Below are 23483 nucleotides of genomic sequence, written 5' to 3' on the forward strand. Positions count from 1 at the left end.
GTTCTTATTGTCCTGGTTCTGATCCACTTTACATCATATTGGTCTGAATGTGGAACCTGAACTAACAGGAGTTTGACACCATTGATTGTTAATATCTGCAGTATAATTTTTCCATAAATATTTCACAAATTCATCCCATGGGTCAGACTGGACTGGAGTAGACTGGACTGGACTGGACTGGACTAGACTGGACTGGACTGGACTAGACTAGACTGGACCGGACCGGACCCTTCCACAGGCTGGTTTTGGTCCGTGGGCCGTATGTTTGACACCTGCTCATACAGTGCTGATGGTGATCTTTAACGGCGGTGCCTTCACTGTTCCCCTCAGGATCCGTTCTTTGACGTGTCGGATTCGTACAAACAGGCCCTGGGCGAAGACGATCCCCGGCGGCTGACTGACTTCCTGTCCAAGGGCAGCGTCGACACTTTCCTGATGGAGATGCATGAGTTCCTCGTCCTGGAGCTGAAGAAGCCTGAAGCGGCTGAAACCTACAGGCCTGACTGGAGGTAAAAGCACACACGTATTCACTTCTGTCCTTAAACAGGCACCGTGGAGCATTTCCACATTCAGCCGTCTGAAACCGACCTGCTCTGTGCTTTATATGTTCAGGACTTGTGTTCTGATGTTCCCTCAAATGTTTCCAGGGATCTCCAAACACTTAACTGTCCACTGTTACTAGAGACGCATCGGTTACAGATTTTGGTGCTACGATTATCGTCAGAGAAATAATCGTGGTTTCACGGTTACTATGATTAATTTTGCTTGGGTTTATACATGGGGGTGTGGTCTGGAGGGGGTGTGGTCTGTGTCTCTCCATCTCCCCACCTCCTGAAACTTCTCTAACTTTCATTTGAGGGGGCAGGACGTTTGTGTAAAGGGGCATTTTGTGGAACTCACATTCCCACAATGCACTTCACGACAGAATTTCCGAAAAGGCCCGTGTGCAGTTTGGGTTTGTTCTGTAAACAATCAGACTGTGTTTATGATGAAGTCATCTATGAAGGAGTTCAGCGTGAGGGAAGAGATTCAGGAGCAGAAGCACAGACAGAAAAATGAACTGGAGAGAATTAGGACCTGACTGGAGTTGGACGTGTGGACAAAGACCAACAGCGCTTTAATGTTTCAAAAGAAAAACCATCCAGTTCAGGGGCCTCATGTAGTCCGATCTGATCTGATCTGACCAGGACAGTCAAATAATAACACAATAAAACTGGAAAGAATCTGACCAAGTGTGTTTGTCTCATTTCTGTTCCAAATATCTGATCACACTTATCCTCCTAAGACCCAGGAAATGTCAGCAAAGTACAAGCTTTTTTTTTTTTTTTTAAATTAAATTAGTGCCTATATTGGAAACATCATGATGCAACAGTTTTTTCAGATGCAGTTTTTAAAATTTTTATGGAATGTCCTTTGTGGTGGACAGTTTTCTTTACTGTTTTTTTTTTTTTTTGTATAAAGTTGTGAAACTCTTGTCCACAAATGTGGACAGAAAACCCATAGCTGGGTCTGAGGAGGTTAAAATCAGACAGAATCACCTACAGAGGAACTTTTCAGTCAGATAGAAGAACTGATTTACAGACAATAGATCTGGAAAATCTGATCTCAACAAATCTGACCAAGATCATTTTCATGTGTTCCATTGGCAGATTTTTTGATTAATTCCAGATTTTTTTTCCCCCATAATTCCAGATTTTTTTGCTTAATTCAAATCTGCCAGTAGAACAAGTGAAAAAGATCTTGTTCAGATTAGTTGAAATAATAAAAAAGAAATTGCGTAGAATTCCTGCCTGAACTCTGTGCCGTTGTTTTCATCGCAGCATCAAGGAGACTCTGGTGGACTATGTGGAGAACAGTTCAGAGGACGTGAGGAAGAACTTCCCCGACGAGATCACAATGTTCCGGTTCGTGGAAACCTGGAAGTTCGTGGTGGCCTTCAAGCAGCAGCAGCGTCGCACTCAGAGGCTGTAACGGCGCCCTCTGCTGGTCAAATGATACACTGCCTCAGTTCAAGGTTTACACTCACCACCAACCAACAAGTCACATGACTCAGGATTCAATGATCACCTCTGGGGAAAATAGGAATCTGTTTGTTGGGTTCTATTCTGTATTTTCTTTGTCTTTCTGCTGATTTTTTTTTGTTGAAGTATTTGTTGCTTTTCGCTGTGAGATGGAATGAGTTACAAACAAAGCATCCCATCCAGCATGTTCATGTGGGCCCCAGAAGGGTTCCATTTGGGCTGCACATAAGGGCACCATGTGGGTTTGTCCAGTTTCCATGGTGACCCCCCATGTGTTTGACCAGATCAGAATCAGAATCTCTTGATCATCATTGTCCCAAGTAGAATTAAACTGAGGTAAAGCTGAGGTTCAGAGCAAGAATTTACAGACAGACAACACATATCAGTAAAACAACAAATGTCAGTAAAACAACAACAAATATAAGCAAAGGGACAGTTATTTACATTGAAAAATAAAAAGTATTGCAAACTAAGATATTTGTAAAACATTGAAGTTAAGTAGTGCAAAATAACATGAGAAGTAGTGCAAAGGACTACTGTTACTACTACTACTGCTACTACTACTGCTCGATATATTACTACTACTACTACTACATATATTACTGTTACTACTACTACATATATTACTGTTACTACTACTGCATATATTACTACTACATATATTACTATTACTACTACTACATATATTACTATTACTACTACTACATATATTACTACTACTATTACTGATCTAACCTGCATAATATGAGAAAACGATTCAAATTGATTCTCTCTCTCTCTCTTTCTCTCTCTCACACACACACACACACACACACAGAGTAGGGTTTTTCAAAATAAAAGTCTTATTAAATATGCGAGGAAAAAAACATAAAACTGCCAAAAAAAACAAGAATGGGTGGAGGGAGGCGTGACAGGTGGCGGCAGTAGAGGTGGAAGCCGGCCAGAGTGCGAGGTCCCGCCTAATGCTGCTTGCAGCTTTAATTAGAGACCGAGCCCACGTGCAAGAATTTTAGAGTTTGGAGGTGTGGTTATGGATAGACGTCAGTTTGTTAGACAGGTGGGTTTGTAGTTAATTTAACATAAACACCCATGTCTCCTCCACAGGTCATTAGTGGCGATCAGGGGCATCTGCCATGTTTATCCTCCCCTAACTGATTCTCTTACTCACTCACACACACACACACACACACACACACACACACAAGGTTTTTCAAAATAAAATCCTTATTAAAAATGCTAAATAATGAGTATCAATAAGTAAACTGCCTGAAAACACAAGGACGGGTGGAGGGACGGGAGGTGGAACAGGTGACGGTTGGTGGGATGGGAGATGGAACCCGGCCAGAGCGCAAGGTCCTGCCCAGTGCTTCTTGCAGCTTTACTTTCTTTTTGTCTTTCCTTTTCTTTATTTTTTTTCTCTTTGTTTTTTTTCCCTTTTTTTTTAAATGTCTGAAAATATGATCAAATCAATAAAAACTTAAAGCACAAAAAAAAAAATTCCTGTTCTAACGTGCTTCGACATGAGTCCAGTGGTTGGATTTGTTGTGTGAAAATGTGAGAAAAAACACCAATAAAAACATCAGAAGTCAGTCACGTTTGGACTCTCTGGTATCCACCCACAGGCCCCGCCCACAGGCCCCGCCCTAACCACTGAGAGCGCCGAATCTGCACAGTGTCGTAGTCATGTCATGGTTTTACATACGGTTACATACGGCATTGTTCCAGGTAATAGATGGAAACTGTTGGAACAATATTATAGATTTGAACTGTTGTATTTTTACTGTTACAGAAGAAAGAACAACAACCAAATGTGAATTCTTTGTCTTTATTTGACTGCTGATGACTGTGACAGTGGATTCATCTGAAAAGAAATTCCTGTCAATTAAATCTGACGTCCTTCCATCCTGGACCCCAGCTCTAGTCCTGTAGTGGACCACATTCAAACACCTTTGGGGCCTGGACCAGGGTCAGGATCAGGGTCAGGGGTCAGCAGAGAAGGCTGGCATGGATGTCCTCTGTCTCCCAGTAGGAACCATCAGTCTGTCCTGGAAGGAAAGTGGAGACGTGGGTGTGTTTATGTCAGGGAGACAAACATGATCATTGCACAGTGTTCAGTTACTGAACACATGCACATCTGTGGATCAGACTAATGTCTGGGTATATGTGGAGTACTCTTGAATCAGGATAAACTCTGGATATGAGCAGTGTAACTGTGGATCAGACTATACTCTGGGTGTATGTGCAGTCAGGTACAGATCCAGGACACTTTAGTTCTACATTTGTACTGATGTGTGCCGGATCATAAATGAGCTTGATAATGCAGAGAGTGGCATAATTATTATTATTATAATCTGCTGTTTATTGTGACGTATACTGTCATTTTCAACATATTAGTGATGATACCTGGACGTTGCTGCTGTGGAAGGACTTCCTGTGGACATAGTCTGTTTGTGCAGGAGCAGTGATAAGAATGTGTTCCATCTACACACACTGTCATATTTGGAAGAGCAGCAAAATGAAGATGATCACTGATCTGAGTCTGAGTTTACAGCAGAAGGTCTCTAACATCATTTAAAATAAATTTAGGATTTAATACAGAGTGTAAGATTGAAAAGGTAGGAATAAACTCTCTGTCCAACATAAGTAGGAATAACATAAAAGTGAACAAAAGGAAAAAAATAATGGATTTAAAGAGAACAGTCTAAAATACTGAAGGTAATCACCAACAAAAGAAAAATAATTCCCATACTGTACACTTATTTCACTGTGGCTCTGTTCCAACACTTTGAAATGAAGGAGGAAGAAGCTGAACTTATATTGTTCAACCTCAAATCCACAGACATGGATGAAGACATATTCATAGGAAATGATCGTACATCTGCTCCGTCTGAAAATCCTCTCCTGACGTTAAATCACTGCGTATTAACTGTGGTGGGAGGAGTCAGGTGTTTCAGGTGGGAGGAGTCAGGTGATATTCTGGGTTTCTTGAAGAAAACCTGCCACCAAGTGGGTTATGCTCACGGAGTCAGTTACCATGGCGACAGACTCAGGGTCTGACTATCTCCCCTTCTGGAACAGAAAACCCAGAGTTCCCCTCATGTCAGGGTTCACATCGTTATGACCTGGCTCAGAGACCACAACAAAGAAGGAGAACACACCATAAGAGAAGTTTAACACAAGAATGCTTTATTAAATCAAATTAAACCAAATTAGAAAAAGACAAATAAAGTATATTCCAGAATGTAAATGAGTCATCAGTCATGTCAGTAGTGTCGGTGTGCAGGAGCGAACATGTGTTTATGTAAGTGTTGGAAAGTACAGAACAGAAGCAAACATTAACCCTTTCACGCATGAATTATGAGAACCTTAATCAAGATTTTTTTTTTTTCCTGAGTGTTTTTATTCCTCTTCAGGCATGAAATAAAAAAAGCAATGTGATTGAATTTTTTGTTTTTCATGGAGTTACAAAAATGTCCACTCAGCTCCACCATGAATTTCATTCTTGAAGCAAAGAAACTTGTATTTAAAACCCAATATCATAAAGTGATCTGAAAACAGTGAAATGAAACCATGTTTAATGCAGCTAATCTGATGTTTTCTCACATTTGAACAGATTCTAATACTAGTTATTACTCACTTCATGGAGATAATATGCAAAAAATAACAATTAACAATTCCACTCAAGAACCAATCAAGAACAGCAAAGTTATAATAATGGTATGAACTGCAGTTTATGGGATGGTGCAGAAGTGTCCACTGTGTGGGCTAAAACAACTAAACCCATGAATATACAAGAGTAACTGTCCACTGGAGTGAGCACCAGGGCCGGACTGAGACTCATTTTCAGCCCTGGAGTTTCATACCTCAGACCGGCCCACTTTAGATCACGACCGACTATTATTAAAATAATGCAATTGTAACCTTACATGTTAGGTCTACACACTGTTCTGCAAAGCCTTCTAATTCAGTGTATTTTCTAAAATATTTCCAATTCAGCGCAAGTAAAGGTTGCTTCACAATGTGGATTTATTTCAACAGTGAGTGCACATCCACATCTCCAACATTATTATTCCTCACAACACAACAATAACAGAATCTATATTTTTTTTCTTATAAGTGTTAACATTTTTCAAACCTTTAAAATGTTTGAAATGAAATTAAAGTATAAAAATATTAAAAATTAAAAAAATAAATAAATAAATTAAGCTTGCTGCACTTTCTAATAACTATTATTTTTGTATCCTCTGCAACAAAAGATTTCCATCACAACTTACTTGCGGTTTGTTCCATTGATGCTATTAAAAACTTTTGGTACAGTGATATTAGGGGTTTGATGAGGACGATAAGAAAAAAATATGTGTATCCTGTGACTGAGGGCGAGCAAAGCAATCAAAGCTAACAACAGACTCCTGTTCATGTGTGTCATTAGTGGTTCAGGTTGTGCTGCTGAGCTGCTCCTCTGTCATCAGTAGACTCTGCTCTCCCTTTCACTCTTCCTCCAGTTTCTCTAGACTCGCCTGCACCTGGATCACAATAAAAAATAATATCTACAGACATTTGGACTTACTGAACCAGTTCAGATCTTTACATTGGCTAAATATGCAGGTTTATTTAATATTACTTTATGCTATTGTCTTTCAGTTGTGGGCTTTGTGTATTTACTGTCTCACTTTTAATAATAAAAAATAAAACAGGTCAGGACTATGGTTTGGGTCTAGACAGTGGTTTTACTGGAACTAATGCTTGTTGACACAGTCTGTTCCAACAGCTCACCTTTTCCTTCCATCCTGACAGGAACAATCCCCTCATCACTACTGGCTCCTGGCTCTGCTTCTGACACTAAAGCACAGTTTAAATGCTCTGAATTCTCAGCACAGATCTTCTGTTTCCAAAGCCTTGGTGTCAGTTTCATTCATGTAGTGCAGAATCATCTCAGATACCTTTCATACTGAACAGGCCTACACCATACTCTTCATTGGAGCCTAGTTCTTCTAATCCTCTTCCCTCTCTCAGTCCTACCTGCCCACTCTGGACTTGTGGGCTCATGGCTGCTGTCTGCTGCTGGATCTGCTTTCTGACTCTGAGGAGCTACAAGACAAAGTTTCCCACTTTCGTGGTGTCGCATCAGACTATTATTTAAATGACATAATGTTATGCTCCACATCACAATGCCACACAATTCACTGACTCCATAATTAACTAACTTTAAAGGTGCTTTACCCGGTTCATCGTTCTTATTAGTTGTTTCCAACCGGGAAGTCGTTTTTGTGACAAAGTTTCAGATTTTGTCACATTTGGCTGCGTTTGCTTCCAGAGCTTTCCTCTTTTTCATTCTTCCTTCTCCACACCACCCTTGTTCTTTCTATTCTCCATGTTTCAAACAGTAAACTCAGCTGAGCATCCACAGCCTACAGAGCACAGATGGTATCTGCTCCACAGCTACAGTACAGAGCTACTAACCGTATGCACGGACATGTTACGCCAGGTCACGGTGTGTCCGCCAAAAAAAAAAAACAGGAAGAAAACAAACAGTTTACTAGTAGAGGGGGTGGGGCCCAGGAACAGCAGCTGCAGATTACGTGGTCAACTCAGTGCTATGACTGAACACCGGCCCCAAAAAATAAATAAACAAAATATTAAATACATATTTAAAGTGAACTCCAGCCCTCGCGGCCCAAATATTATACCGGCCCACCGGGAATTGTCCCGGTCCTCCTGATTAGCCAGTCCGGGCCTGGTGAGCACTGTGCATGAAAGGGTTAAAGCAACAAAACCAAACCAAGGGATGAGGAACCGAGGACCTGTGAGAGAGAGAGAGAGAGAGAGAGAGAGAGAGAGAGAGAGACAGCTACAGGCAGACTGTTTAAGGACAGAACTCTGGGCGCCACAGGTGGTCCTGATGTCCCCTTCAGGTGTCTGTTAGAAAACAGGAGCTGGAAGAACCCACAGCACCCCCCACAGGACCCCCCACAGCACCCCCCAGAGGACACCCCCCAGAGGACCCCCCACAGCACCCCCTACAGGACCCCAGGGCCGTTACAACATACTCAGGTTTCACAGAACCCACTTTCTGGAACAGGCCCCTGTTGAACTTTAATGAATGAGCTGTCCGTGGACTTTAGGACCCAGAGGAAGTCCAGCCGGACCAGTTAGATCAGGGCTGTCAAACTCATTTTAGTCCAGGGGCCACATTCAGCTAAATTTGATCTGAAGTGGGCCGGACCAGTAAAATAACTAGAAGCACTCGGAGAGCGCAGACCTCTGCCAAGGCTGATCAGTGCCCGCCCCCCATGGGCCCCCCCACCCCCGATCACCACCAAAATTTAATCATTTCTTCCTTATCCCATTTCCAACAAACCCTGAAAATTTCATCCAAATCTGTCCATAACTTTTTGAGTTATGTTGCACACTAACGGACAGACAAACAAACAAACCCTGGCAAAAACAGAACCTCCTTGGCGGAGGAAATAACACAATAATATATAAATAATGTCAACTCCAAAGTTTTCTCATGTTTCAGGGTGAAAAAAGTTCATTTACATTATGAACAGGTTTACATCTACAAACTATCCTTTCAAAAGATGTGATTAACCAGAAAAAAAAGAAAAAATAAGTGTAATTTTAACAATATTCTGCCTCAGTTTATCATTTCCACATGTTCATTCTAACGTACAGATCACAGTGGATCTAATACAAACACACAAAACATTTAGTAACAGCAGAATACTGGTACAATTATACTGACTTCTCCTAAGACATTTCAGGTTATTCTCATTTTTTGCAAAATTATACTTTGTTTTAATGTAAATACATGAAAATATTTACATTTACAAAGAGAAACATTTGGAGTTGTCATTATTTCTGTGTTATTCTGATAGTATTTTCTGGTCCCGCCCACTTGAGACTGAACTGGTCTGAATGTGGAACCTGAACTAAAGGGACTGTTCATATCTTAGTGTAATTTTTGCATTTCACAAATTCATCCCAAGGGCCAAACTGGACCCTTTGGTGGGCCGGATGTGGCCCCTGGGCCGCATGTTTGACACCTGTGAGTTAGATGAAGGTGTAACTGTGGTGCCTTCAGGAACTGCAGGAAATACGACTTACAGTGATGAATGTGTAGATGAGCGCAGAATCATCATGTTTAAGTAACAACCACAATCAAATAATCAGAGGTGGGAAGGAACGAAGTATAAGTACTTAGTTACTGTACTTAAGTAGATGTTTTTAGTATCTGTACTTTATACTCCCTACACTCTCAGAACAGACTCAGTACTTTTTCAGACTAATCTGATGTGGGTCCAGTCGGGTACCAGACCCGGTTCAGGACTCATTTAAGCAGAAAAAATCATAAAAGTTTCTGTTTTTTAATTCCACAGTAAATGGTACTGACCAAAGTGTTGTTTTATTCATGGCAAAAAAAATCCAGATTTACTTTTCACTTTTGTACTTTATTACAATTGAGAAGTTGTACTTTTTTTTACTCAAATCAGTACTTCTACTTTTATGAGAGTATTTTTTCACATAAGTAGCTGTACTTTTACTGAAGTACAGAATGTGAGTACTTTTGCCACTAAAATAATGAATGTGATAAAAATCAAAACCCTCATGTGGAACTCGTCTGTGCTTTGGACTGAGTGGTTTGTTTTCAGTCCAATCTGAACACGATTCATTTCTGTTCTTGGTTAAACTTTACATTTTCACTGTCAGCGAAGATGAGAAAAACTGAGGAAACCCAAATATTCCACTTCACATCAGACTATGCATCAGGTTTGTTTCTTTTCCCATGAGACACATATTCATAAAGCACCAGAAGAACTGTTTTATGACGGAATGAACCCCCCCCCCCCCCCCCCCCCCCCCGTCAGCTGTTCGTGGTGGATGACAGATGATGCTGTCATGTCCCTCAGTGTCACAGACTCACATACTTTTTGCTCCCATTCTGACTTTCAGACACTTTCTCCAGTCTCCTCCATCCTGATGCCAAATGTGACTGACACTAAACAAACAGAAAACTGGAAGAGTTAAAAAAAAAGAAAAAAAAACTCACAAACAGAACATTTGAGTGTATTTTAGTTTAAACACAACACAACTTGACCATTGTCTTTTTTTGTTTTTGTTTTTTTTTAACTCATTTTACTTTTCTACAACAAATGCTGTATTTACATCTTGATTGACAGCAACACCTGTCAATCATTTTGCTGTTTGCTGAGTCAGACTTTCTGATTCTTACCAGATTATTGTTTTTGACGTTAAATGTTGTCGAACAAATACTTAATGAACTTTGTTTTATTGTGTTGAAAAGTTAGCCCGCAGTTCTGCCCCTTTTGTTCAAATATGGTAACTTCTGGTGCCAAAACACTCATTTTCACTTTTATACGACGACAACAACAACAACAACAACAACAACAACAACAACAACAACAACACCACTCTTCATTAGGCCTGTAACGGTACACGTACTGAACCGAACCGTTTCAGTTCACACCTGTTCAGTTCGGTACACAGCTGTACCCAAACGGCACAGTGTGATGAGAAAAAGAAAAAGGAACGAAAGACGTTGTTCGATACAGAACTTTAAATCCACGTAAGTTTCACACGGACATACTGAAGGAGCACACACGGACCCGAAATATGAAATAGCAGCTGATATAAGGTGAAAAAAACAACAAATATGATGTGAACCTGGAAGGAAGAGACTGCAGACCCTCCAGCATCAGTCCAGTCCAGTTTGGATCAGTTCAGGTTCAGGTGAAAGACGACAACGAGGAAAGAGACGGAGAAAAGACGGACGTTGTTTGGCCCCGAGGAACTACGGTAGTTCTGAAACACTGACACCAGCTCTGTCTGTCTGTCTGTCTGTCACACACACACACTGTATAACAGAGGAATAAATAGAACGTTGAAAGTATGTAAAGTTTCACTTTCGTTTCACGACAGCGTTTGTTAGTTATAGACCACACCCCCAGGTATAGAACTGCATGCCCCCCATACCCCCCGGCTCCGACAAAAAAAATAAATAAAAAAATCTCCCGTGCACACAGGCACACACATACACGCAGTGTCCTAAACAGTTTGTTTTCTGTCCTAAAATAAGTAATCTGGTTCATTGTGTTGTCAGTGTTTCTCTTCAGTTTGTTTCAACAGAATACCAGTTTGTCCTCTTGTTAATGTTGCACTTCATGTGGAATTTTTTTGTTATTTTTCTGCAGAATGTGAACTGACAGAACTGGGATTAGATTTTTCTTGTTTGTTCAAAACTACCTTTCAGGGAAAAGTGCAAAACTAATGTTTAAAATACATTTAGTAATATTAATTTATTTTATTTTCTATTTGATGTATAGCAGCAGAATTATATTATTCCTGTTTTTCTATATTCTATTGTCTCCAAAAACTGAAGGAAAATTGTTAAAAAATTCATAAATGCATTAATAGACATTTTGAGGGGTTTTTATTTCTTCCCGTACCGAACCGAAGAAAAAAAAAAAAAAAGACCTGTGGCTTTGAAAACCAAACACGTACCGAACCAAACATTATGTGTACTGTTACAGGCCTACTAGTTTCTCATAAAATCACCAGATGAAATGAACAAAAACACGTAGATTTAGTTTATTTTCCACCAGTACGTACTGTAAATATTTGCAGCATGTGTTTTCAGACTGATGAACCCTCCGGTGTCCAGGTGAGTATATTAAACACACTTTAACCCTCCGGTGTCCAGGTGAGTATATTAAACACACTTTAACCCTCCGGTGTCCAGGTGAGTATATTAAACACACTTTAACCCTCCGGTGTCCAGGTGAGTATATTAAACACACTTTAACCCTCCGGTGTCCAGGTGAGTATATTAAACACACTTTAACCCTCCGGTGTCCAGGTGAGTATATTAAACACACTTTAACCCTCCGGTGTCCAGGTGAGTATATTAAACACACTTCCTGTTCTTAAAGCTCAGATTATTTGATTTCAACAGTTGTTCATTTTTGTCTGATTGTTTAAATTCTGATCCATCCACTAAATCCATCCCATAATAAACAGTGTTCAGTTCCTACACTAACACCCTTCTACTGCACACTGACACATTTAACATGTGACCAATAATAATAATAATATGAACCAGTGTTGGTGTGAATCACTGACAGATGACAGGAGGAACTAATAAAATAAAATAAAATAAAATAATCCAATGTTTATGTAGAATATTGGAGAAAAAAAGTTTTTTCGTGTTTTTCTGCATCAAAAAATGGTTTGTTTACATTTTTAAAAAAATGTCATTTAAAGGATTAAAAATAACAGATTATTTGTCTTTGGTATTTTTGTTCATGGCTCAAGTTGATACAAAAAGAAATGTAAAAAAGTTTAAAATAAACCGTATGTAAAACCATGACATGACTACGACACTGTGCAGATTTGGCACTCTCACTGGTTAGGGCGGGGCCTGTGGGTGGGGCCTGTGGGCGGATACCAGAGAGTTCAAACATGTGACTGACTTCTCATGTTTTTATTGGTGTTTTTTCTCACATTTTCACACAACAAATCCAACCACTGGACTCATGTCGAAGCAGGAACAGAAATATTTTTTTGTCATTTAAGATTTTATTGATTTTGTCATATTTTCAGACATTTATAAAAAGGAAAAAAACAGACAAAAAAATAGAAAAAAAAAAGGAAAAAAAAAACCCCAAACAACCCACAACTTCAAAAAACAGCCACAAAAATCCCCAGGAATTTAGAGTTTAGTCCCATGTTTTGTTTCTAACTCATTCCATCTCTCAGCAAAAAGCAACAAGTACTTAAAAAAAAAAAATCAGCAGAAAGACAAAGAAAATACAGAATAGAACCCAACAAACAGATTCCTATTTTCCTCAGTGGTGATCATTGAATCCTCTGAGTCATGTGACTTGTTGGTTGGTGGTGAGTGTAAACCTTGAACTGAGGCAGTGTATCGTTTGACCAGCAGAGGGCGCCGTTACAGCCTCTGAGTGCGACGCTGCTGCTGCTTGAAGGCCACCACGAACTTCCAGGTTTCCACGATCTGGAACATCATGATCTCGTCGGGGAAGTTCTTCCTCACGTCCTCCGAACTGTTCTCCACATAGTCCACCAGAGTCTCTTTGATGCTGCGATGAAAACAACGGCACAGAGTTCAGGCTGGAATTCTACGCAATTTCTTCTTAATTTTTTTATTTTATTTTTATTGAAGTGTAAGAGACCCAACATTTTCCAGTCACAGTCTGTCACATATTCCTCACAGTGTTCACATTCAAGAAGAACTTTCTCCATCAAAACGAGGCTCAGTGAGGCTCATACATTTCTGATTGTCCCATTGTCTGAGGGATTGGAATTTTTTTTTTTTTTCAAACATTCAGAGAGAACAGAATGGACATATCTAACTTTGTATAACATTCAACAGAAAAGAAAGACTATGAGCGACATATATACAGACTGAAAAAAAAAAAAAAAAAGTACATATTAAATTGAACAGTCTCCTTTTACATCACCATGGTAACATCTGGCATGTATTGTTTCAAATTCTACGCAATTTCAATTTTCAATTTTATTTTTTACGCAGACACAACAGGAAAAATGACATCCAGAATGGAGTCGAACTCAGTGTTGAAGTTAGTTTAATAACAGAGGTGTAATGCTATAGGTCAGTAATATCTGGGGGGGGGGGTAGAAGTGTTAGTGCCCGCCCTCTGCAGGTGTGTCAGTCATGTGTAGAAACAGGAAGTTACTGTTTACACAATAAAAGCTCTGTTCAGCAATGAATGGTTTCTATTCACTGAGATGAGATCAGGGGTGTCAAATCTATGGCCCAGGGGCCAAAACAGGGCCACCAAAGGGGGAGGGGCCACTGGGTTGGAGGGGTGAACTGGGATTGGGCCATTATTTATAGGTTCACTGGAAAAAATCTGAATCTGACCAAGTGTGTTTGTCTCATTTCTAGTCCAAATATCTGATCACACTGAAAATCAGACAGAATCACCTACAGAGGAACTGTACAGTGAGATAGAAGAACTGATTTATAGACAATAGATCTGGAAAATCTGATTTACACTAATCTGAACAAGATCTTTTTCACTTGTTCTATTAGCAGATTTTTTTTTTTTCCTTAATTTCAGATTTTGTTTTGCTTAATTCAAATCTGCCAACAGAACAAGTGAAAAAGATCTTGTTCAGATCTTGTACAGTTCCTCTGTAGGTGATTCTGTCTGATTTTAAGTGTGATCAGATATTTGGACTAGAAATGAGACAAACACACTTGGTCAGATTCAGATTTTTTCCAGTTTTATTGTGTTATTATTTGACTGTCCTGGTCAGATCAGATCAGATCGGACTACATGAGGCCCCTGAACTGGATGGTTTTTCTTTTGAAACATTAAAGCGCTGTTGGTCTTTGTCCACACGTCCAACTCCAGTCAGGTCCTAATTCTCTCCAGTTCATTTTTCTGTCTGTGCTTCTGCTCCTGCATCTCTTCCCTCACGCTGAACTCCTTCATAGATGACTTCATCATAAACACAGTCTGACTGTTTACAGAACAAACCCAAACTGCACACGGGCCTTTTCGGAAATTCTGTCGCGAAGTGCATTGTGGGAATGTGAGTTCCACAAAATGCCCCTTTAAACAAACGTCCTGCCCCCTCAAATGAAAGTTAGAGAAGTTTCAGGAGGTGAGGAGATGGAGAGACACAGACCACACCCCCTCCAGACCACACCCTACCAGACCACACCCCCATGTATAAACCCAAGCAAAATTAATCATAGTACTGTAACCGTGAAACCACGATTATTTCTCTGACGATAATCGTAGCACCAAAATCTGTAACCGATGCGTCTCTAGTAACAGTGGACAGTTAAGTGTTTGGAGATCCCTGGAAACATTTGAGGGAACATCAGAACACAAGTCCTGAACATATAAAGCACAGAGCAGGTCGGTTTCAGACGGCTGAATGTGGAAATGCTCCACGGTGCCTGTTTAAGGACAGAAGTGAATACGTGTGTGCTTTTACCTCCAGTCAGGCCTGTAGGTTTCAGCCGCTTCAGGCTTCTTCAGCTCCAGGACGAGGAACTCATGCATCTCCATCAGGAAAGTGTCGACGCTGCCCTTGGACAGGAAGTCAGTCAGCCGCCGGGGATCGTCTTCGCCCAGGGCCTGTTTGTACGAATCTGACACGTCAAAGAACGGATCCTGAGGGGAACAGTGAAGGCACCGCCGTTAAAGATCACCATCAGCACTGTATGAGCAGGTGTCAAACATACGGCCCACGGACCAAAACCAGCCTGTGGAAGGGTCCGGTCCGGTCCAGTCTAGTCTAGTCCAGTCCAGTCCAGTCCAGTCTAGTCCAGTCCAGTCCAGTCCAGTCTACTCCAGTCCAGTCTGACCCATGGGATGAATTTGTGAAATATTTATGGAAAAATTATACTGCAGATATTAACAATCAATGGTGTTAAACTCCTGTTAGTTCAGGTTCCACATTCAGACCAATATGATGTAAAGTGGATCAGAACCAGGACAATAAGAACACAATAACCTACAAATAATGACAAATACACATTTTTCTCATTTAGTGTAAAAAATGTAAATGACGTTATGAAAACACTGACATTTACAAACTCTCCTTTCACAAACAGTGGGAATAACCTGAACGACCTGAAAACTAAAGAAAAATCAGTGTAATTTTTCCGATATTCTGCCTCAGTTTATCATTTATACATGTTCATTATAACGTACAGATCATAGTGGATCTACAAACACACACAACATTTAATAACAGACAGAATATTGGTACAATTACATGTATTTTTCTAAAGACATTTCAGGTTGTTCATGTTTTTTACATTTTTGGGAATTTATAGTTTATAAATGTGAACATTTCCATATAATTTAAATTTTGGTTACACTAAAAGAAAGATAAACAAGTGGTTCCAGGCACAACAAACCCCGCCCCCCACATGTACTGTACCTTATTCTGGCATCAATCCAGCTGATGTCATCGTGTCTATACGTGTGCTGATGTCAGCATATGTGTCAGCATAGAATCGTATCTATATACATGTACGTATGGTGATGTCAGCATATGAACCAAAAAAGTGTCAACATTGAGATGACTTTAAGAATGATCTGGTGTTGTTTCAGTTCTATACAACGTATGTCAGAGTGACGTATATCAACTGCCTCTATACACAGTTGTGGAAAAAATTATTATCCCACTCCTTGTTTTCTTCAGTTTCTTGTTCATTTTAATGCCTGGTCCAACTAAAGGTCCATTTGTTCTGACAAATATAATGATACCCACACAAATAGCTCACAGCAGTTTAATTTCAGAGCGGATATCTACCCATTAGACATGTTTTCTTGATAAAAACCAAAATCACTTCAGTTCTTCCATCAATATCTGTCGTACTGACAAAAACAGTGCTTTTATTCATTCCATGTTTTCTTTTGTCTGTTTTAATCACACATTCCACACAGGAGGTAGTACTGGATTGCATAACCATTGTTTTTGATCACTTTGGATGGAATAATAATTTTTTCCATGACTATGTGCCAAATTTGAAGCAAATTGAAACAAAACTGATGCTTTTATAGACATTTTGAAATTTTGCCCATCATAAGTAAATGGCAGAAAAAAAGATTTTAAAAATTCATTAAAAATGTGAACTTTGACCTACTTTACCAAAATGTAATCACATCTACTGTGGGTCACTGGTAATCTGTAAACCTAATTTGGGATGAATTCAACCAATAGTTTGCTCCTAAAGTGTAAACAGAGAAAAAAACAACCGAAAACAGGGCGGGGTCATAACTGGAATTGTCATTATTTGTAGGTTCTGATGTTATTACTTTACTGGTGTTTTGAGGTCGTTTTGGGCTGTACTGAAATGACGTCGACAGGCCTGATGTTTGACGTCGGTACCTCCAGATAATGTCTTACTCTGTTCAGTTTCAGCATATTTTCTGATTTGAGTGAAGCCAGGAGCTGCCACAGCGCCACACAGTGTTTCAGAGAGCATCGACTCAGAGCCTGTGGACGACAAACAACCAAACAGAGGAAAGACGAAGAAAAGGAGAGTGTTAAAAGAACATCCAGGTGTTTACAGATGTTTGTCCTGTTCAACTTCCTCATCTGAGACGTCACTCTGGTCGACAAGTAACAGACTTCCAGAATAAAAGTAGTTAAACTTTACCAAATTTGAGTCACTAATAAAGAAAAACCCAGTCCAAAGTGTTGGTTGGTTGTCGTTTCTAAGATACAGTCTAGGACCAAAACATGAAATTATGAGAACACTTCAGAGCTTATGCATCAGGTGGTTTAAGTCCCAGAACTTTCTGACCCGGGTTTATCTGAATCAGTGAGGCGTCTCAGATCAGGAGCTGCAGTGAAGTCAACTCTGATTGGATGAACTGACCATGAGGACGTGTGCCACCGTCTGCTTCCCCATCTGCAGCTCCTCCTCCAGGTAGCTGGACAGCGGCGTATCTGGACCTCTGTCTGTCGCGGCGAGGAAGTCCAGCGCCGTCTCCACGGTGGACAGGGCGTCACAGACCTCACTGTAGGACTGCAGCTCCACGTCCACAGCCCACAGGCTTTGAGTAGGAAGAGGCTCCTGGAGACGAAGGATACAGGTTATGACGGGTCCCAGATGATGGACAGCACCCAGAGGAGGGCGGTCCGTAGGGGGCGCTATGGTGTCGCAACACAATATCCACTGAGTTAAGGTGAAGACACGTCGCCAGAAAAGGTAGCCTGACTGATCAGTCGGCTCTCACCTCCCCGACGCAGTCAAAAAAGTGTGAAGAACACACCAAATTGACTACCGTCTTCAGCATACGTTCTGCAATTGCACAGAGGTAAAACCGTAAATGCTGAATCTCTGTAAACCCAGAGCTGGCAGTCATCAGTCATTGTTGTCAGTGTTCAGTCGTCCAGAAGGGTCGGTGTTGTTGTACTTGTTGAACAGATGGTTCATAATAAGAAGATCCTGGTGTTGTCAGCTCTAGAGCTTCTACTGGTGGAAGAAGAAAGATGTCGCAGGCAAAAACTGAGAAGAAATGGCACTATGCTAACAATGCTACCAGTGTTGACTTGATGGAATGAATGAATGAAGTCCATATTCAACACTGACTGTCACTCATTCAGATTCGATCTGAACAGTGAATGGACTTTAATAGAAGACAATAATAGTGTGCAGTACTTTGGCAGAGCTGGATTCACATGGTAACTTCTCCTTCACTGGTACACTAGTCCAGGTCTATCCCTCCACCAATCAGATTGGCCCGACTGAACGATGGGTAATGGACGATTAAATGTGTTGAATCGGCCGAAAAAACTGGAGACGGCATTAACGACAGCTGATTGAACGGAACACACCAAACAGACTCATGTCACCGACCTCAGACTGATTGACGACGTCCAACCACTGAAAATCAGGTGGGTGTGTCTTCGCCTTTAAACGTACCTGTTTAACGGCTGCTTTTACATCCTCCAGAACCATCTTATAGTTGCGTTGCTGCCTGATGATGAGTGTTGGAATGCCCTGTTGAACAGGAACAGAGCTCAGAGTTAAAAACATACATGTTTACGTGGTTCAAACGTCTACGACATGTCTGTTTGCTCACATTTGGAGAAATGAGAGGTTTTCCCAGCAGGAAGTGGGACAGGATTTGCTGCTGGATTTTAGGCAGGTCATATTCAGGCTGGATTTCCTTTCCATTTTCAATGCTGTACTGAGTGTTGGACAGAATCAGGGGCATCAGGTCCCTGTCCACCTCGTACCGGATCACGTGGAGGTCCACCAGATCAGCAGCGCTCACTTTGTAACTGGACAGAACACACAGTAACGTCAGCAGATCCATCTGATTCTGTCGGATTCTGTCACTATTTATTGGAGATTAAGCAGAGTTTGTTGTGTTAAGTCTGAGGGATTCATGAGGGGCTCAGTTCCTGCTAAACCCACCAGGGGACGTTACCCTCCAGGCAAAAGTGAAAATAGGACCAATGGCCCTGTAGCTTACCGGCCAATTAAAAGCTTTGGGAAATGTATCCAGATGCCATTTATTATCACCCAACTATGTGTATTTATTCTATTACAGAAATAGCCCATGTTTTGGTCATATTCCAATCAGATCTGTAAAAAATTCTAATTCCAACTTGATATCATTGATACTGATTTATTGGATCAATCCACGCTCTATCTGTTATAATGGGAAAATTTTTCAAAGTTGCACCAAATCCAGAATCAGATCTGGATCAAAATAATTTCAATCCCTTGTGTTGACATCATCATACAGAAGCTGTATACCAAGTTTGAAGTCAATCAGAACTGGAGTTTGGGAGAAAAAGACGATTGAAATGTTTTCCCCATAAGAGCCCATGTGAAATTTTGCGCAAGTTCCAGATCCAGAAGAAGATCCTGATCCACATGTGGACATTATGTTTTGGTCATCTCCCCATCAGGGCTGGACTGTAGAAATTTACACTGGATATCATTTATATTTACTGAGTTATTGCATTCATCCACTTCCTATCTCTTATAATGGGGAAATTTTTAAAAGTGGCATCAAATCCAGAATCAGATCCAGATCCAAATAATTGTAGTTTCGGAGAAGAAGACGACTGAAATTTTTGTAATGGACGACAGACGATGACAGACAACGCCGACAGGTGCCGCGTGACGACAATAGCTTACAGCTTCTCAGCTGGTAAGCTAATAAAAATGGGGTTTCTGAGTGACGTTAGCTTAGCCACGTCCTGTTTAGTCCTCAACACTAAAACAGACAAATAGTTGATGAATAAACTGAAAAATGTTGAACAGTTTTATGTCGTAGTTCATCAAACAACATGATGAACAAATACTGTTGGACATGGGACGTGGCTGGATGACTACGGGACATAAATAACGCTGTAGCTTTCCCTCCATGTGCAGCTTTAACCATGGAAGACCCAAACATCCACCACCGACTTAAACCATCTACTGATGTTTAATTCCTGTTGATCCACTAATCCCATCAATCCATGTAAATAATTGGTGTAAAATACAGTTCTTCATCTTTTCATGGTCATCAGATATGACCCATTTGGACGTTCAGAGGCTCGGTAGTTACCATGGAAACACTGTCATCTTCTACAACATTGACTCACCAGTAAAACCCATGGGGTTGGATCAATGACAGTGGATGGACACACTGGGTTTATACTGTTTACATGGAATGATCCATTATTAATAAACTATTGTATTCTATTTTAAATAAGCCAGTGCAGGTCAAGTATGACTGAAACATCTGTTGATCTCCGAGGGTCACAGTGTGGAGCCTTGTGGTGCTCCATCCCTGACGTGGCTTAAAACCCAACATGTGACATGAGCGCCCCCACCTGGTCTCCTCTCCTGTCTGTTTATCTGCACAGTAAACCAGGTCATTGTGCAGGCCGATGAGGTAGCTGACGAGGGCCGTGGAGCAGAGGCCCAGGCCCTGTCGCCGCGGTAACAGTACCGCCAAGCCACTGTCCAGGTCCAGGTCCTTCTGACAGAACTCCGGCGGGATCTTAATGGCACCTGGAGGACAACATGTCCAGACGTTGGAATAAAAAAGGACGGAGTGATCATAATATGTGATGCAAATTAGCATTTGAATTTACCGTTGGTCTGCAAAGACACTCGGAGCTGATTCCAGGTGGTCAGGAAGGTCCGGACATGTTCATGGTACCAGGATCCCAGTGACACTGCACAGAACAAGAACCACATTTAACCCTCAGACATCAGTTTAAAGTCATTCAGGACTAAAATGTCCACTTCAAAGAACGTCACAGATTCATACTTTATCTGCATAAATCTCTTAAACACCTTCAGTTCTGCTCAAAACTACATATCACTCAATGAACAAAATGGATGAAAAAAAAATTTAAACATTGATTCACCAGTAAAACCCATGGAGTTGGATCAACGACTGTGGATGGACACTGTGTTTATGTTCAGTTAATGACAGATTTTACTAATAAAGTCAATTTTTCTTCAGTTTTCTGTTTCTGATATAATAACCCTCAACTTTAATTTGAGCTTTTATGAACATGTACAGGATCAGTAAATGAACTATAAGAAAATACATGATTTTTATAATATTAGAATAAATGGTGATAAAGTTCAAAAGAAAGAAAGAAAATCATTTGGGAACTTCCACCAAAATAGCACTGGGTCTGTATGGGTTAAGTCTGGTAGAACAACACTGAAGGTTGAGAGGTCACATACATGGACCAACTGTGGTGGAAGCTGGTCAACTGGTTTGGAAACGAACCTTCAGTATCCGCCTTCTGACTGTCCAGGAATTCAGCGATGGTGCCACAGATCATCTCAGGGCTGTTGTGAAACCTCCTGACCAGGTTTTTCTGGAGTGTGAGGATATCAGGAAGGTGCTTCACCAGTCGGAGCTCTGCTTCCTGATACAAAAAAAAAAAAAAAAAAAATAGTCCCTGTAATAACCCTGTAGGTCAGTGTCTGTTCTATGTGGATCAGAACCAGCTGAATGTGTGAGGTTGTCAGGTTCTGTTCTATGTTCCAGTCCTGGTTCTGTTCTATGTTCCAGTCCTGGTTCTGTTCTATGTTCCAGTCCTGTGGTCTGGATGCACATCAGTCTGAACTAGACTGATATCTGGAACCATTTACCGTAATTTCCAGTCTATAAGCCGCTACTTTTTTCCACACACTGTGAACCCGCGGCTCTAAAATGATGCGGTTAATTTATGTTTTCTCAGCTAACAATTGATCTGGCTGACGAAGAAAGAAATAGAGCTGCTGCACGTAAGCTTGGCATCAATGAATCAATGGTGAGACATTAGAGACGGGGTGAGTATGGCTTATAGTCAGGGGCGGCTTATAGTCCGGAAAGTATGGTACATGTCCTAAACCATCAACATATGGACCGGTAGAAGGAAAGGAACATTCAGAATATTTTTTAAAAATCGTCAAATTTTTTTTAAAAAAATCTAAATTTGTCAAAACTGTCAAACTTTGTAGACATTGTTACAAGAAAGAGACATAAAAGATTAGAAATGGATCCAACCAGTAGTTTCAGAGAAGATGTTTGAAAAAATTGATAACGAAGATGATGGCGAACACATGGCGTGCTCAGTAGCTCATGGCCGATCAGCCGGTGAACTCAAAATGGATTAGATTTATGTAGCGCTTTTCTATGAACACATACTCAAAGCACGTACAGTGGATTCATTATTCATTCACTCTCACATTCCCACTCTGGTGGTGTTAAACTACACCTGTATCTACAGCTGCCCTGGGGTAGACTGATGGAAGTGTGGCTGCCATTCCACGCCTACGGCCCCTCCCACCACCAAACATTCATACACATTCATACACCAGTGTGAGTAGCAGCACTGGAGGCATGTAGGCTGAAGTGTGTCACCCAAGGACAGAAAAGGCATCAAAAGCAGACCCATAAAATGAGCTGCTGTTTTCTGACCTTGTGCAGGAACTTCCAGAGTAAAGGTACGGTGTTTCTGCCGTTGTTCTGCTCTACAATGTGGGTGAGACTCAGAGGACACACTCTGTCCCTGCAGCTCCACACCGTGGAGTTATGGATGAGCGACTGCTGTGGAAATGAGGTGAAGTGAAGCTGAGGATCTTCAAACAGAAGCTTCATGATTGGAAAGGCGGAAACACGGGAGTCGCTCAGGAGCAAAGGATTCACTTCCTTCAGCTTTTCCTCCAAGTTCTGCAAATGACAAGAGAAATAAACAGTCTCCAATGTCCCTGTACATCAGCGTCTGTTCTATGTGGATCAGAACCAGTTGAATGTGTGAGGTAGTCAGGTTCTGTTCTGTGTTCCAGTCCTGGTTCTGTTCTGTGTTCCAGTCCTGTGGTCTATATATATCACATACTTGTACATCTTTATAACACCCAGTGACACCCAACAACTCCCTCATCCCTGTACCTCTCAAAAATGGTGCCTTTGTGCGTCCTTTTAAATTCTTTCATGCTTGGAGGTTGCTTTAACTCTAGATTGAATCTGTTCCACTGTCTCACCCCTCTGACTGAAACACAAAAACCCTTCCTAGTCGTGTGTATTAAGTGAATTTTAAAGTTAATTTTCCCCCTTAAATTACAACCCCCTTATGAATACTAAATAATTTCTGTATATTTGTTGGTAAAAGATTATTTTTAGCTTTGTACATTATTTGAGCTGTTTGATAGTCCACAATGTCTGTGAACTTGAGTAATTTGGACTGTAAGAATAATGAGTTTGTGTGTTCCTGGTAGCCAATGTTATGAATGACCCATATTGCTCTTTTCTGAATAATAGTTAGTGGCTGTAATGAGGTCTGGTAGTTGTTGCCCCCGACCTCAGCATAGTACTGTAAATATGGTGAGACTAGGGAACAGTATAGAGTGTGAAGTGATTTCTGATCCAAAACCTTCTTTGCTTTATTTATTATTGCAATGCTTCTGGA

At 40.8% G+C, this 23483-nt stretch overlaps 2 protein-coding genes across 2 annotated transcripts in view; one reads left to right on the forward strand and one right to left on the reverse strand.

Annotated features, from left to right (window-relative positions):
• The window catches only part of LOC115429933 (E3 ubiquitin-protein ligase rnf213-alpha-like), a 76674-nt gene extending 74185 nt beyond the window's left edge, over positions 1-2489 (forward strand). The window contains exons 64-65 of the mRNA XM_030149766.1: positions 331-509; positions 1821-2489. Coding sequence (XP_030005626.1) covers positions 331-509; positions 1821-1971 — 330 coding nt within the window. The 3' untranslated portion in view covers positions 1972-2489. The remainder of the gene's footprint in view (positions 1-330; positions 510-1820) is intronic.
• A 10216-nt stretch (positions 2490-12705) lies between these two features.
• The window catches only part of LOC115429936 (E3 ubiquitin-protein ligase rnf213-alpha-like), a 73381-nt gene continuing 62603 nt past the window's right edge, over positions 12706-23483 (reverse strand). The window contains exons 55-64 of the mRNA XM_030149769.1: positions 22496-22747; positions 21317-21458; positions 20664-20747; positions 20400-20580; positions 18647-18848; positions 18487-18564; positions 17437-17634; positions 16962-17051; positions 15036-15214; positions 12706-13141 (exon numbers count right to left, since the gene is read on the reverse strand). Coding sequence (XP_030005629.1) covers positions 12991-13141; positions 15036-15214; positions 16962-17051; positions 17437-17634; positions 18487-18564; positions 18647-18848; positions 20400-20580; positions 20664-20747; positions 21317-21458; positions 22496-22747 — 1557 coding nt within the window. The 3' untranslated portion in view covers positions 12706-12990. The remainder of the gene's footprint in view (positions 13142-15035; positions 15215-16961; positions 17052-17436; positions 17635-18486; positions 18565-18646; positions 18849-20399; positions 20581-20663; positions 20748-21316; positions 21459-22495; positions 22748-23483) is intronic.

Source organism: Sphaeramia orbicularis, chromosome 12, assembly GCF_902148855.1.
Source record: "Sphaeramia orbicularis chromosome 12, fSphaOr1.1, whole genome shotgun sequence".
Classification (NCBI taxonomy): Eukaryota; Metazoa; Chordata; class Actinopteri; order Kurtiformes; family Apogonidae; genus Sphaeramia; species Sphaeramia orbicularis.